The sequence below is a fragment of the Hypanus sabinus genome, chromosome 13 (genome assembly GCF_030144855.1).
Source record: "Hypanus sabinus isolate sHypSab1 chromosome 13, sHypSab1.hap1, whole genome shotgun sequence".
In the NCBI taxonomy this organism is placed as follows: Eukaryota; Metazoa; Chordata; class Chondrichthyes; order Myliobatiformes; family Dasyatidae; genus Hypanus; species Hypanus sabinus.
In genome coordinates this window covers 82,248,458-82,260,999 of record NC_082718.1, presented here as the reverse complement: position 1 = coordinate 82,260,999, position 12,542 = coordinate 82,248,458, and the positions used below count along the sequence as shown (strand labels likewise).

At 39.8% G+C, this 12,542-nt stretch overlaps 1 protein-coding gene across 7 annotated transcripts in view; it reads right to left on the bottom strand.

Annotated features, from left to right (window-relative positions):
* Positions 1 to 12,542, bottom strand: part of ttc28 (tetratricopeptide repeat domain 28) — an 886,755-nt gene that overhangs the window by 191,140 nt on the left and 683,073 nt on the right. For all 7 annotated transcript variants that reach the window (XM_059988046.1, XM_059988048.1, XM_059988047.1 and 4 more), the window contains one exon: positions 11,651 to 11,869. In XM_059988046.1, the coding sequence (XP_059844029.1) occupies positions 11,651 to 11,869 (219 nt within the window). The remainder of the gene's footprint in view (positions 1 to 11,650; positions 11,870 to 12,542) is intronic.

The window sequence follows — 12,542 nt, the reverse complement described above, 5'->3', positions numbered from 1 at the left end:
GAAAGAAAGATGAAATTGTGCAATATCATTTATAAAGGAAGATGAGAGGTGACTTCCTGGAGGTGTACAAGATATATGACACAGGTAGAGTGGGCAGCCAGCATCTTTTGCCCAGCTATGGCTAATATGAGAGGGCATAACTTTATGGTGACTGGATGGAAGTATGGGAGGGAGTCAGAGGTAGGCAGGTTTTTTTTAAGTCGGAGTTTTATAAATACATGGAGCAGATTGCTAGGTGTGATTGTAGAGGCGGATACGCTAGAGAGATTTAAGAGACTCCTAGGTAGGCACATAGATGAATGGAGTCGATGTGGGAAGGAAGCATTAGATTGATCTAGGAGGATATTAAAAGGTTGGCACAACATTATAGGTCAAAGAGCTTGTACGGTGCTGTATAGTTCAATGTTCTAAATTAAAAGAGTATTAAAGTATAAAAATAAATATCATCCAATAAGACAAACACTTGTACTCTGACCTCTGTCTTTGGCACCAAATATCTTTGCATCAATACTGAATGAAAGCTCAAGGAATGCTGCCTCATCTTCTGTCTAGCCAAGACTCTGTGTTGAATGGAGGAAAGGAAAGGAGGTTATGGGCTGAGTGCAGGTAGGTGGGACTAGGTGAGAGTAAGCGTTCGGCACGGACTAGAAGGGCCAAGATGGCCTGTTTCCATGCTGTTATTGTTATATTGAATTCAACCATTTCAGATAAACAGTCTTTACTGTTTTATTCAGAAGTGCCCATGCCAGAAAGACTGTGCCCCCTATAACCTCAGTACAGCAATACAGTGACCATTTTGCACTACAATGGACTTTGTCTTTTTTTTTGGTCTGTGTCCTTTCTGCATAGTTTTGTTTTATTTGTTATTAATTTACAGTTGTGACTATTGTGTATCTGATGTTCTGTGCTTTAGATGCTGCTACAAGTAAATTTTTGACCGCACTTCTGCATATGTACATGTACTTCATGACACTTCAAATAACTCAACTTTGACTTTGTCTCTGTGATATTAACACAGTCTTTTTATCTCCTCAGATGCAAACTGATCTACTGAATATTTCTTCCAGCTGCTTAGTTCTGTAGTACAGCTCCAGCTTGTGTTCTATCTATTTACCTATCTATCTATCTTTCTTGTCCTCACTCATTTTCTTCTATTTACATTCCCTCTGAAGATATCTTTTAAAGATATCTTCTTTAACTTAGAAAGCTGCTTTCTAAGTGTATCACCTGGACAACCTGGACAACGTTGGTTACCACTCAAATGCACACATTCTCTTTGTTCTCTTCACTGACCCCATCTCTGTATTTTATAAACGTGCTCATTTCTTCATTGCTCTCATTCTGATGACCTAAATCATTAACTCTGTTAGCTTTCCACAGACACTAGGTGTTGAGCATTTTTAACATCTGTGTCTGCAGTTCAGATTTCCAGCATCTGCAGTATTTTTGCTAAGAAGTCTGTGATCTCTTTAATGAAATTTCCTTTTTTGAGTTAACATCCCCACAGGACAATATGAGCTAATGATTTTCAAAACCACAGTTCTGAAGTGATGAATACAGAGGTGAAAATAACTGGCTGCATCCTGTATCACCACGTGGCATGGTGGGCTACTGCACAGGATCGAAAATAAGCTGCAGAGAGTTGTAATCTTAGTCACCTCCAGCATGGGCACCAGCCTCTGTAGTATTGGAGTATCCAGGACATCTTCAAGGAGAGGTGCCTCAAAAAGATGGCTTCCATCATTAAGGACCCCCATCACCCAAGATGTGCCCTCTTCTCATTGTTACCATCAGGAAGGAGGTATGGAAGCCTGAAGGCACAAACTCAGCAATTCAGGAACAAATTCTTCCTCTCTTCACCTGATTTCTGAATGGACATTGAACCCATGAACACTACCTCACTACTTTTTCTATTTTTATTTTTGCTCTACTTATTTAATTTAACATATATAGATAGATAGATACTTTATTCATCCCCAAGGGGAAATTCAACATTTTTCCAGTGTCCCATACACTTATTGTAGCAAAACTAATTACATACAGTATCTTAACTCAGTATAAATATGATATGCATCTAAAATCACCCTCCCAAAAAACATTAATAAATAGCTTTTAAAAAGTTCTTAAATAGTTTACTGAAGTGCATTGAGTGGTAACTTAAGCTCAGTCCTAACCCCGGCACTTTAACATGTCTTGCCCCTGGTAATTCACAGCTTTTCTCTCTCTCTATTATTATGTATTATATTGTACTGCTGCCACAAAGACAATGAATTTCATGACATATGCCAGTGATATTAAACCTGATTCCGATTCTGATTATATTTCTTACTGGGACAATTGTATTACTAACAATGCCAATTTAACCCATTTGTAATGGTTGGAGTGGACACTGTTTAACAAACAGCGTATTTTCCCAGCCGGATGAATGCACTATCTGCTGTTTAGATGCTCTAGCAAAAAAAAAATTATTGATGAGGTCATGAAAAAGATTCATGAAAAGTAAAGCCCAAATAAACAGCACAACAATTCAACAGAAACATGTTTGGTAAACTAAGTAGGTAGGTGCACTGGATTGCTCACAATCGATTTTGTTCTTCTTTCTGAACATATCTCCTGCCAGATGACTGGGCTCATATCTCTGAAGAGCACCAAAAGTCATTAGTAAAAGAAGGAAGTGTAATTGGGAAGAAAGGTAGACAGTTATGTGGGTTAAAATACTTTGTTTGCCATTTGTGGGTTGGTACCTTTATAAGTCTTAGCATGATAATCTGTTTAGCATAGATTTCTATCCTAAAAACATCTAGGATATTGCCTTGTAACTACTTACAGCTAAACCTTTTAGGAATACAAAAATATCTGTAATTGCAAACTATGTCTAGGTGAGACACATCAGCTTCAGTACATTGTGGAGCTTCTTTCGGTCTGTTACAGGAAATTAAATGTCCCCTCCAACTTCTTGATGATGGTCATAAAGCTATACATGTGGAAGCAGGTCCTTCAAACCCCCACAAATAAGCTGACCGAGATATCTAGTTCAGTTAGTTCAATTTCCCTGCAGTTTGCCCATGTCCCTCTGAACTTTTTTCATCCATGTACCTATCTAAATGTCTTTTAAAACATTGTATTATATCCATCTCCTACAGCTTCCTCATCCAACCACCCTCAGTGTGAAAGTTTCCCATCAGATCCACTTTCAATGTGAGCTGCTTGGATTTCCAGCATCTGCAGATTTTCTCCTGTTTGCCCTTTAAATCCCTCTCCTTTTCCTCTCTGTTGTCTTGGTATTTCACCAAAGACGCTCACAAGTATCTACAGATGTACCGTGGAGACTGTTCTAACTGGCTGCATCACCATCTAGTATGGAGTGGGGGGTGGGGGGAGAGCTACTGCACAGGATCGAAATGAGCTGCAGGAAACTGTAAGCTTACTCAACTCATTCATGGGCACTAGCCCCTGTAGTATCCAGGGCACCTTCAAGAAGTGATGCTTCAAAAAGGCACCATTAAGGACCCCCATCACCCAGATCATGCCTTGTTCTCATTGTTACCATCAGGTAGGAGGCCTGAAGGCACACACACAGTGAGTCAGGAACCATGAACACTACCTCAATTCTTTTTTAGTTCTATTTTTGCAATACTTATTTAACTGTTGAATATATCTATAGATATTCACTGTAATTCACATTATATTTAGAACCATAGAACATTACAGCACAGAAACAGGCCCTTTGGCCCTTCTTGGCTGTGCCGAACCATTTTTCTGCCTAGTCCCAGTGACCTGCACCTGGACCTTATCCCTCCCTACACCTCTCATCCATGTACCTGTCCAAGTTTTTCTTAAATGTTGAAAGTGAGCCCACATTTACCACTTCATCTGGCAGCTCATTCCACACTCCCACCACTCTCTGTGTGAAGAAGCCCCCCCCCAATGTTCGCTTTAAACTCTTCCCCCTTCACCCTTAACCCATGTCCTCTGCTTTTTTTCTCCCCTAGCCTCAGTGGAAAAAGCCTGCTCGCATTCACTCTATCTATACCCATCATAATTTTATACACCTCTATCAAATCTCCCCTCATTCTTCTACGCTCCAGGGAATAAAGTCCTAACCTATTAAACCCTTCTCTGTAACTCAGTTTCTCAAGTCCTGGCAACATCCTTGTAAACCTTCTCTGCACTCTTTCAACCTTATTAATATCCTTCCTGTAATTCAGTAACAAAAACTGCACACAATACTCCAAATTCGGCATCACCAATGCCTTATCAACCTCACCATAACATTCCAACTCTTATTCTCAATACTTTGATTTATAAAGGCCAATGTACCAAAAGCTCTCTTTACTACCCTATCTACCTGTGACGCCACTTTTAGGGAATTTTGTATCTGTATTCCCAGATCCCTCTGTTCTACCAAACTCCTCAGTGCCCTACCATTTACCTTGTATGTTCCACCTTGGTTTTTCCTTCCAAAGTGCAATATCTTACACTTGTCTGCATTAAACTCCATCAGCCATTTTTCAGCCCATTTTTCCAGCTGGTCCAAGTCCCTCTGCAAGCTTTGATAACCTTCCTCACTGTCTACTACACCTCCAATCTTTGTATCATCAGCAAATTTGCAAACATTTCTGTCACCTGTCCTAACTTGTTTCCTAATAGGAGATCTAATATTGCATCCTCTCTAGTCGGTACCTCTATATATTGATTTAGAAAACTTTCCTGAACACATTTTACAAACTCTAACCCATCTAGAGCTTTAACAGTATGGGAATCCCAATCAATATGTGGAAAATTAAAATCCCCTACTATCACAACTTTATGTTTCCTGCAGTTGTTTGCTTTCTCTCTGCAGAATTTGCAGAATTTCTATTATTATGTATTTCATTGTACTGCTGCCACAAAGACAACAAATTTTACAACATTGCTGGTGATATTAAACCTGATTCTGATTCTGATTCTAGTTTTAGATTCCCCGACTCTGGGAGAAAGACAGTGACCATCCACCTTATGTCTGTCCCTCATGATTTTATAAGTTCAGCCCTCAGCCTCCTACGCTGCAGGGGAATAATTTCTTGGTCACTCTATCAAAGTCACTATGGTTCTCTGCTATTACTAACATACCACGCATCACTTGTGGCTGAATGTTGGATCCAATTATCACCCACATAGGAGTGCTGTCATCAGTTTCCCTGGGCTGTAACTCCTCTGCTGTGGCTGGCATATTTCCACAATTGCCCTTTTGATACGTGCTCTCTTCCCATCTTTGCTTTTCCCCGAGGACATCAAAGAACCTTTATTAATAGGACATTGTACTGGGGGGGGGTGATTTCTTCTGAGGTCCATCATGTTTAAATTCTACCACAGTCACTTTTATACTCATCCTTGTACAGCGTGAGAATGGTCTACGAAGATATCTTCACAGAGTGCACTCTACAAAGATATCCTCACAGAGTACACAATACCTGCACCTGAGAGGCTCCCACTAATGCATGGGAGATGGGGGAGGGATTGATCAAAATCTCTCAGTAGTCTCACACTCCCACAGGCAGTCAGAAGCAAGTTCAAGACCGTCTAGGCTCAACGCCAAGAAAATAAATTGCTCCAAAAGGTTGCTCCCAACTGCAGTAATTCAAACTTTCACTAGTCATCAGGCTCAAAAACTCCTTACTTCAGCTTGTCTCACCTGATCCTGAAAACAGCTGTGCCCTATATTGTTCATTTTAACGAACCCCCAGTGCATCACCAGTGTAAATAGAGGAAATTCAGGGCTGGCCCTCTTTTTACTGGGAATTAAGTACAGGAGGTACACATTTGTGTATCACTTTGTTATATAGAAAAACAGCAGAAATGGTTTCAGTGGCTGGGTGATTTTTCTGACATTAATGTCAAAACCAATGCAGAATTTTAGGGACAACTTGTGGTAAATTCAGGTTTGTTTCAGCCTGCATCAACTGATTACAGGGCTGAGTCTATCTGAAATCTTTTTCTTTCATAAGTCAGACGGACTCATCAAAAGGGGACGGTAGCTCTGAAAATGTTGTCCGGGAATTCTGATGTCCCTGAGGAGATATATTGGATTAAAACGGTTTAATGGGGTGGGTGTAATGCACTGCAGTCTGTCTTTGTGGTAAATCTGCAGTCTCTGATGTGCAAACAGATGGAATCGCCAAGGAGTGGAAGCTACTCTCATCAAGGGACAGAGAGAAAATTGGACGCAGCTACCACACTGGCAGGGTCCCTCGTGGATGGCACAGGAAAGAAATACATAATACTGCATTCATGCATGTTCTCGCACATTATGCAGACCATAAATGGATATTAGAAAGCACAACTCTCTGTAGGAGACATGATTTAGTGCAAAGAGAATTTTAATGAATCTTCCTCGTTTTGTTTTGAGTTTTCTGAACCATGAGATGACTCAGATTATGAGGTTACAGTTACAACAGCTTCCTCTACAGTTAATCCATACATTTTAAAACAGTGCTGTTGGTCTGTCTGTTCATTGTCTGATCCAAATGAGTTTAAAGTGTGAAGTTTTACAACACGACTGATTGCCACGTCTTAAGAAACACACTGTCTGACTTACTTGCTCATTAAATCAGGGATGAATAGCTCCTGTGGCCTCCAGTGAGTAGCAGTACTAAGCACATTTATACTGAATCTACATTTGCAAAGCTAAATTATGGTCAACAACATTCTTTGCTTCTATCACCAGCTCCTCCATCCCCATTCCATTTCAACAGCAAAGGCACAGGGTGCAGTATAAGGTAGGAAAACCACAGCAAGTCACCCATTTGCTACCAGCTGATGGAAACAAGGACAAGGTCTGCAGGACAGCAGGGTGGAGCACCGCCACAAGAAAACAGCATCCATCATCAGAGACCTCCCACCTAGGCCATCCCCTCTTCTTGATACTACCATCGAGCAGGAAGTACAGAAAGAAGCCTTAGGTCCCACAACATAACATTCATGAACAGTTATTACCTCACAACCATCAAGCTCCTGAACCCACCTGGATAATTTCAATCACCACTATTCTGAACTAATTCTATGACCTCCAGCCTCACTTTCAAGATCTCTTTACAACTCATGCTCCCAATATTATTTTTATTTGCACTATTTTCCTTCTTTTAACACTGATGTTTGAAGGTCTTTGTCTGTTCATGTATTGTTTTCTTATGTATTTCTGTTTTCCCTGTAAATGCCTGCAGGAAAATGAATCTCAGGGTAATATATAGTAGCATACATGTGCTTAGATAATAAATTTAAAGATTCAAAGAACATTCGTTATCAAAGTATGTATGCAATATACAACCCTGAGATTCATCTTTCCACAGTCAGCCACGAAATGAAGAAACACCAGTGAACCCGTTCAAAGGAAACAACAAACACCCAACACGCAAAATTGCAAAAAAAAACAAATTGCTCAAAAAACAAAAAACAAGTGAAAAACACAGAATTTAAAACATCAAACCACCATGTCATTGAAACAGTCCAGGAATGTTCAGTTCAGTTCATCTTAGCGCTATGTTTCTCGTTCACTGCAAGGCGCAGAGCCAGTCTGCCCCGATCAAAACTTACTTTGAATTTTAGAGACAGAAGGCAACTTACACCCTTCTGCAGTCAGTGCATATTTCTGTACATGTAATAGTTTTTAAAAAATCTATTTGCAAAAATTTACCAACCCTACTTGCCTTTGATTATGTTACAGAATTTCACTGTGTCCTTTGCTTTGTAACATGCATGGAAACACTAAAGGACCAGCAGAAGGAACCATCTCTGTCAATTCCCCACCAGCCAATATTTGAAATCTTGAAGTTATTGTGATGCTGCTCAAGAGAATCCCAATGAATAATTTTATTTATTGAAATACAACGTGGAATAGGCTCTACCAGCTCTTCAAGCCACGTCACCCAGCAATCCCCTGATCCCAGCCTAATCACAGGATAATTTACAACATCCAGTTAACCAACCAAGCACTATGTCTTTGAACTGTAGGAAGAAACCGGAGCACCTGGGGGAACACAATGTGGTCACGGGGAGAACGTACAAATTCCTTACAGATAGCATCAGGAATTGAACCCGAGTTACCTGCCTTGTAAAGCAATGTGCTACCGTGTACTTTACATAGCTATTGATATTAATCTTAATATTTCCAAATTCCATTCCATCATTCCATTCATGGTATCATTTGGTAGCAAGTATCTTGCTTGCTTTCCCTTTAACTAAGTGACTTGAATATTAAGGACAAAGGGATGCCAGCTCAATCTGCAAAAGAACGGAATTCACAACCGAATGCTAATTTCACTTCAACGGTGTTACGATATATGCTAAATGTAGTGAGTAAGTTATAGCATTTGTCTTATAATAAGTTACATTCCACTTTAAAAAAGGTGCAGGAAGCTTGGGTAGGATGACAACCAGAAGCCATGGGTTAAAGGTGAAAGGTGAAATGCTTAAAGGGACTACCAAGGGGAAACTTCTTCACTCAGAGGTTTGTGAGAATGTGGAAAAACTGGCAGAACAAGTGGTGTATGTGAGCTCGATTCCAATGTCTTAGAGAAATTTGGATAGGTACATGAATGGTGGAGCATGGAAGGCTATGGAGCCGGTGCATGCTAATAGGAGCAGGCAGTTTAAATGGTTTGGCACAGACAAGATGGGCCGAAGGGTCTATTTCGTTGCTGTACTTTTGTATGACCATGATTATAAGGCATTAAAAATGATATTGATTTTTCTAAAAGGAAATCAGAGGGGACATTCTTCCTGCTGTTCCTCGTCTCTGGACACTTGGTAAGCTTTTGTGATTTTCTAAAATGCCCATTGTTGAGCCTGGTATCTTTGCTGGGTCACCAATTTCCCACCTCCACTTCAATTAAGTACAATAACGCAGCACCTAATACCATCTTTCATGTTCCCATCTGGTGCTCATTACAGGCTGACAATCATTATACAGCAGATCAGAATTTTGTAATTATTCATTTTGGACATTATCTCCTTTATCATATCAAAATGTGTTAGGCAAATAAATGTTTAAAAGAGCTCTTGATGACAACTCTTCTGCTTCAATAGTTCGTTTAAGGGAAAATATTTTCTTTGAAACAAGTCCACACAGAATCATTTAACAATTATGCCAGCATATGTTACACAATTTACACCAAACTAATCACTACATAGGAAATGGACTGATGAATAACTTGATCTCATTTCCTGCATTTGACTCTGAAATGAAGCACCACCTATTAAAATGTTACACTCTTAATAGTGCATAGAAAAGATTGCTGGACTTACTGACATTCATGAATAAATTGCATTACCTTTTGCCCCATTGGTTGTTATAAGACCATAAGAGATAAAGCAGAATCAGGCCATTTGGTCCATCGAGTCTTCTCCACCATTTCATCATGGCTAATCCATTTTCCCTCTCAGCCTCAGTCTTCTGTCCTCTCCCTGTATCTCTTCATGCCCTGACCAATCAAGAAGCAACCTTTGCCTTGAATAAATCCAATGACTTGGACCCCCACAGCCTGCTGGGGCAATGAGTTTCACAGATTTACCACTCTCTGGCTGAAGAAATTCCTCCTCATCTCCATTCTAAAAGGATGCCCCTCTATTCTGAAGCTGTCTCCTCTGGTCCTGGATTCTCCCACCATAGTAAACATCCTCTCTCCATGTCCACTCTATCAAGGCCTTTCAACATTCAATCAGTTTCTCTTAGGTCACCCTTCATTCTTCTGAATTCCAATCATCCAATCATATTACTTTCCCCTTTCAAATATAGTAAGCTTTTAATGAGCAATCTTAATTTCATTGGGGACAATTGAATAATAAATACGGAATAAAATTTAAGCACTTAAGTATATTAGTCAACCTTATCTGTGTCATAAAACTGTGCAGTAAAATTTCATTGATTTAAAACAAAGTTCCTCCATGAATATAAGAAATGATTGGTTGGAAAGGAAAAGATCTAAGAAAGTTTTCATTACGCCTCAGTTGTGTAGCAGTTAGCTCGTGGTTTCAGAATTCAATACTGGCACAGTCCACAAGGAGTTTGTACATTCTCCCCATGACCACGTGGGTTTCCTCCGGGTTCTCCAGTTTCCTCCCACAGTACAAAGACACAGCGATTGGTAGGTTACTTGGTCATTGTAAGTTGTTCTGTGATTAGGCTGTGGTCAAATGGGTGGGCGGCTGGGACGGAAGAGCCTCTTACACACTGTATCTCTACATAGGTAATCATATAAATTAAACCCAATATTAATAACAATAACTTTATTTATATAGCACCTTTCATACTTTAATATTCAGGTCCAGAGTGATTTACATTGATTGTGAAGGTGATCGTCCACATTGGGTACTCTGACATGGCACATAATGAACCTGGAGAGGGTGTAAAGGAGGTTCATGAAAATGACTTGAGGATTGAATGGCCTGTCATATGAAGAGCTTTTGATGACTTTGTGCCTGTATTCACTAAAATTCAGAAGAGTGTGGGGTGACCTCATTGAAACCTATCGAATGGTGAAAAGACTTGATAGAGTGGATGTGGAGAAGATCTTTCCTATGGTGGGAGAGTCTAAACCCAGAGGACACAACCTCAGAATATAGGATGGAGATCAGGAGGAATTTCTTCAGCCAGAGAGTGGTGAAACCATGGAATTCTTTTTCAGAGGCAGCTGTGGAGGCCAAATCTTTATGTATATTTAAGGCAGAGGTTGGTAGATTCTTGACTGGTCAGGGCATGAAGGGATATGGGGAGAAGGCAGGAATCTGGGGCTGAGAGGGAAATTGGATCAGCAATGATGAAATGAAACAGCAGACTCGATGGGCCAAATGGCCAAATTATGATCCTATATCTTATGGTCTTATAAAGCAATACAGTCATAAAAATGAGACAAAATTAAAATCATAAGGAAAGACAAACATTATATAGAACAAAATGTAATCTAATATATCAAATTATATAAATATAATCGACATCAACAGACATTAAGTAATCCTGTAAGTAGGCCAAATTAAAAAAGTAGGTTTTCAGAAGTGTTTCGCTATGTTCTGCAGTACTAGCCTGGTGTACCTCAGTCGGCAGAGCATTCCACGTTTTAGGTGCATAAGAGCAAAATGCTGTAACACCAGTTTTTATACGCTTCACTCTAGGAACACTAAGCAAACCAGTATTTGTGGACCTAAGATCTAAGAAATGTTTTGACAAATTTCATGATTAGAGCAGAAAGAAGGATTGCATGTACATGGCATCCTTCAATTTAGGACAGCCCACGGAGTTACACAACCAATGAAGAACTTCTGATGCAGCATGACTTTTAAGGAACTAGATCTGAGAATGTAGCAAAGTCCAAGAAAAAGGACTGATAAATAAATTTTGTTTTATCATGTTAAGGGATAGGTGAAAACCATCTTGTTCTTTGAACAGTCATTGATATTTTAGTCGTGAAGAAGATGTAAGATTATAAGATTGGAAAACTCTGTATAGGAACGACCAAACTCTGTTTCAGATAGTTGGTCCGAGCTAAAATAAGAGTTGCTCTTCATATGTGGCAAGGCCAACATTACATTGCTACATGTCATGAACGGACTCAATTGCTACTTGAGATGCAAGAATTGGGGTTATGATTCACTTATTGAATAAGAACACAACTCATACCTGCTCCTGGTGCGAGTAACCAGCTGTAGAGGTACCCAGCGGCCAGGGAATAGTACAGTACCAGACTGCGCTGATTATTGATGGCGTCCAGAATCTGGTCAATGGTGACCGGGGTCAGTGAGTCAGATACTTGCTGTCCAGTTTGCCTTTCTACCAAAAGGTCAGCAAAAGCCCTTGTTCTTCCCCTCTCTGCCACTGCCAAGGCCTCATCATGACGACCTAATAAGGTTATCAGAAGAAATTGTGATGAAGGGTGGGATGATTAACTCAGTTTGGTAAGCATGCTGGTATGTACACACACACTTACCAAATTTATATATATATATAAATATTTTATATGTCTGTGTATATATTATATGTATATACATATATATGTAGAGTCTAATCTAAAAATAGCAACTATATAACAATATAATAAATATAAACTAAGCTAATGATAATAGCATAATATACACTCAGTGGCCACTTTATTAGGTACACCTGCTCATTAGTGCAAACATCTAATCAGCCAATCGTGTGACAGCAACTCAATGCATAAAAGCATGCAGACATGGTCAAGAGGTTCAGTTGAATGGGGAAGAAATGTGATCTAAGTGACTTTGACCGTGGAATGATTGTTGATGCCAGGTAGGTTGGTTGGAGTATCTCACAAACTGCCGATCTCCTGGGATTTTCACACACAATAGTCTCTTCTAGTTTACAAATAATGGTGTGGAAAACAAAAAAACAACATCCTGTGAGCAGTAGTTCTGCGGCAAAAAAGCCCTGTTAAATGAGAGGGTCAGAGGAGAATGGCCAGACTGGTTCATGCTGACAGAAAGATGACAGTAACTCAAATAACCACAACTTACAAAAGTGCAGAAGGGCATAGCTTGTCAAACCTGGAAGTGGA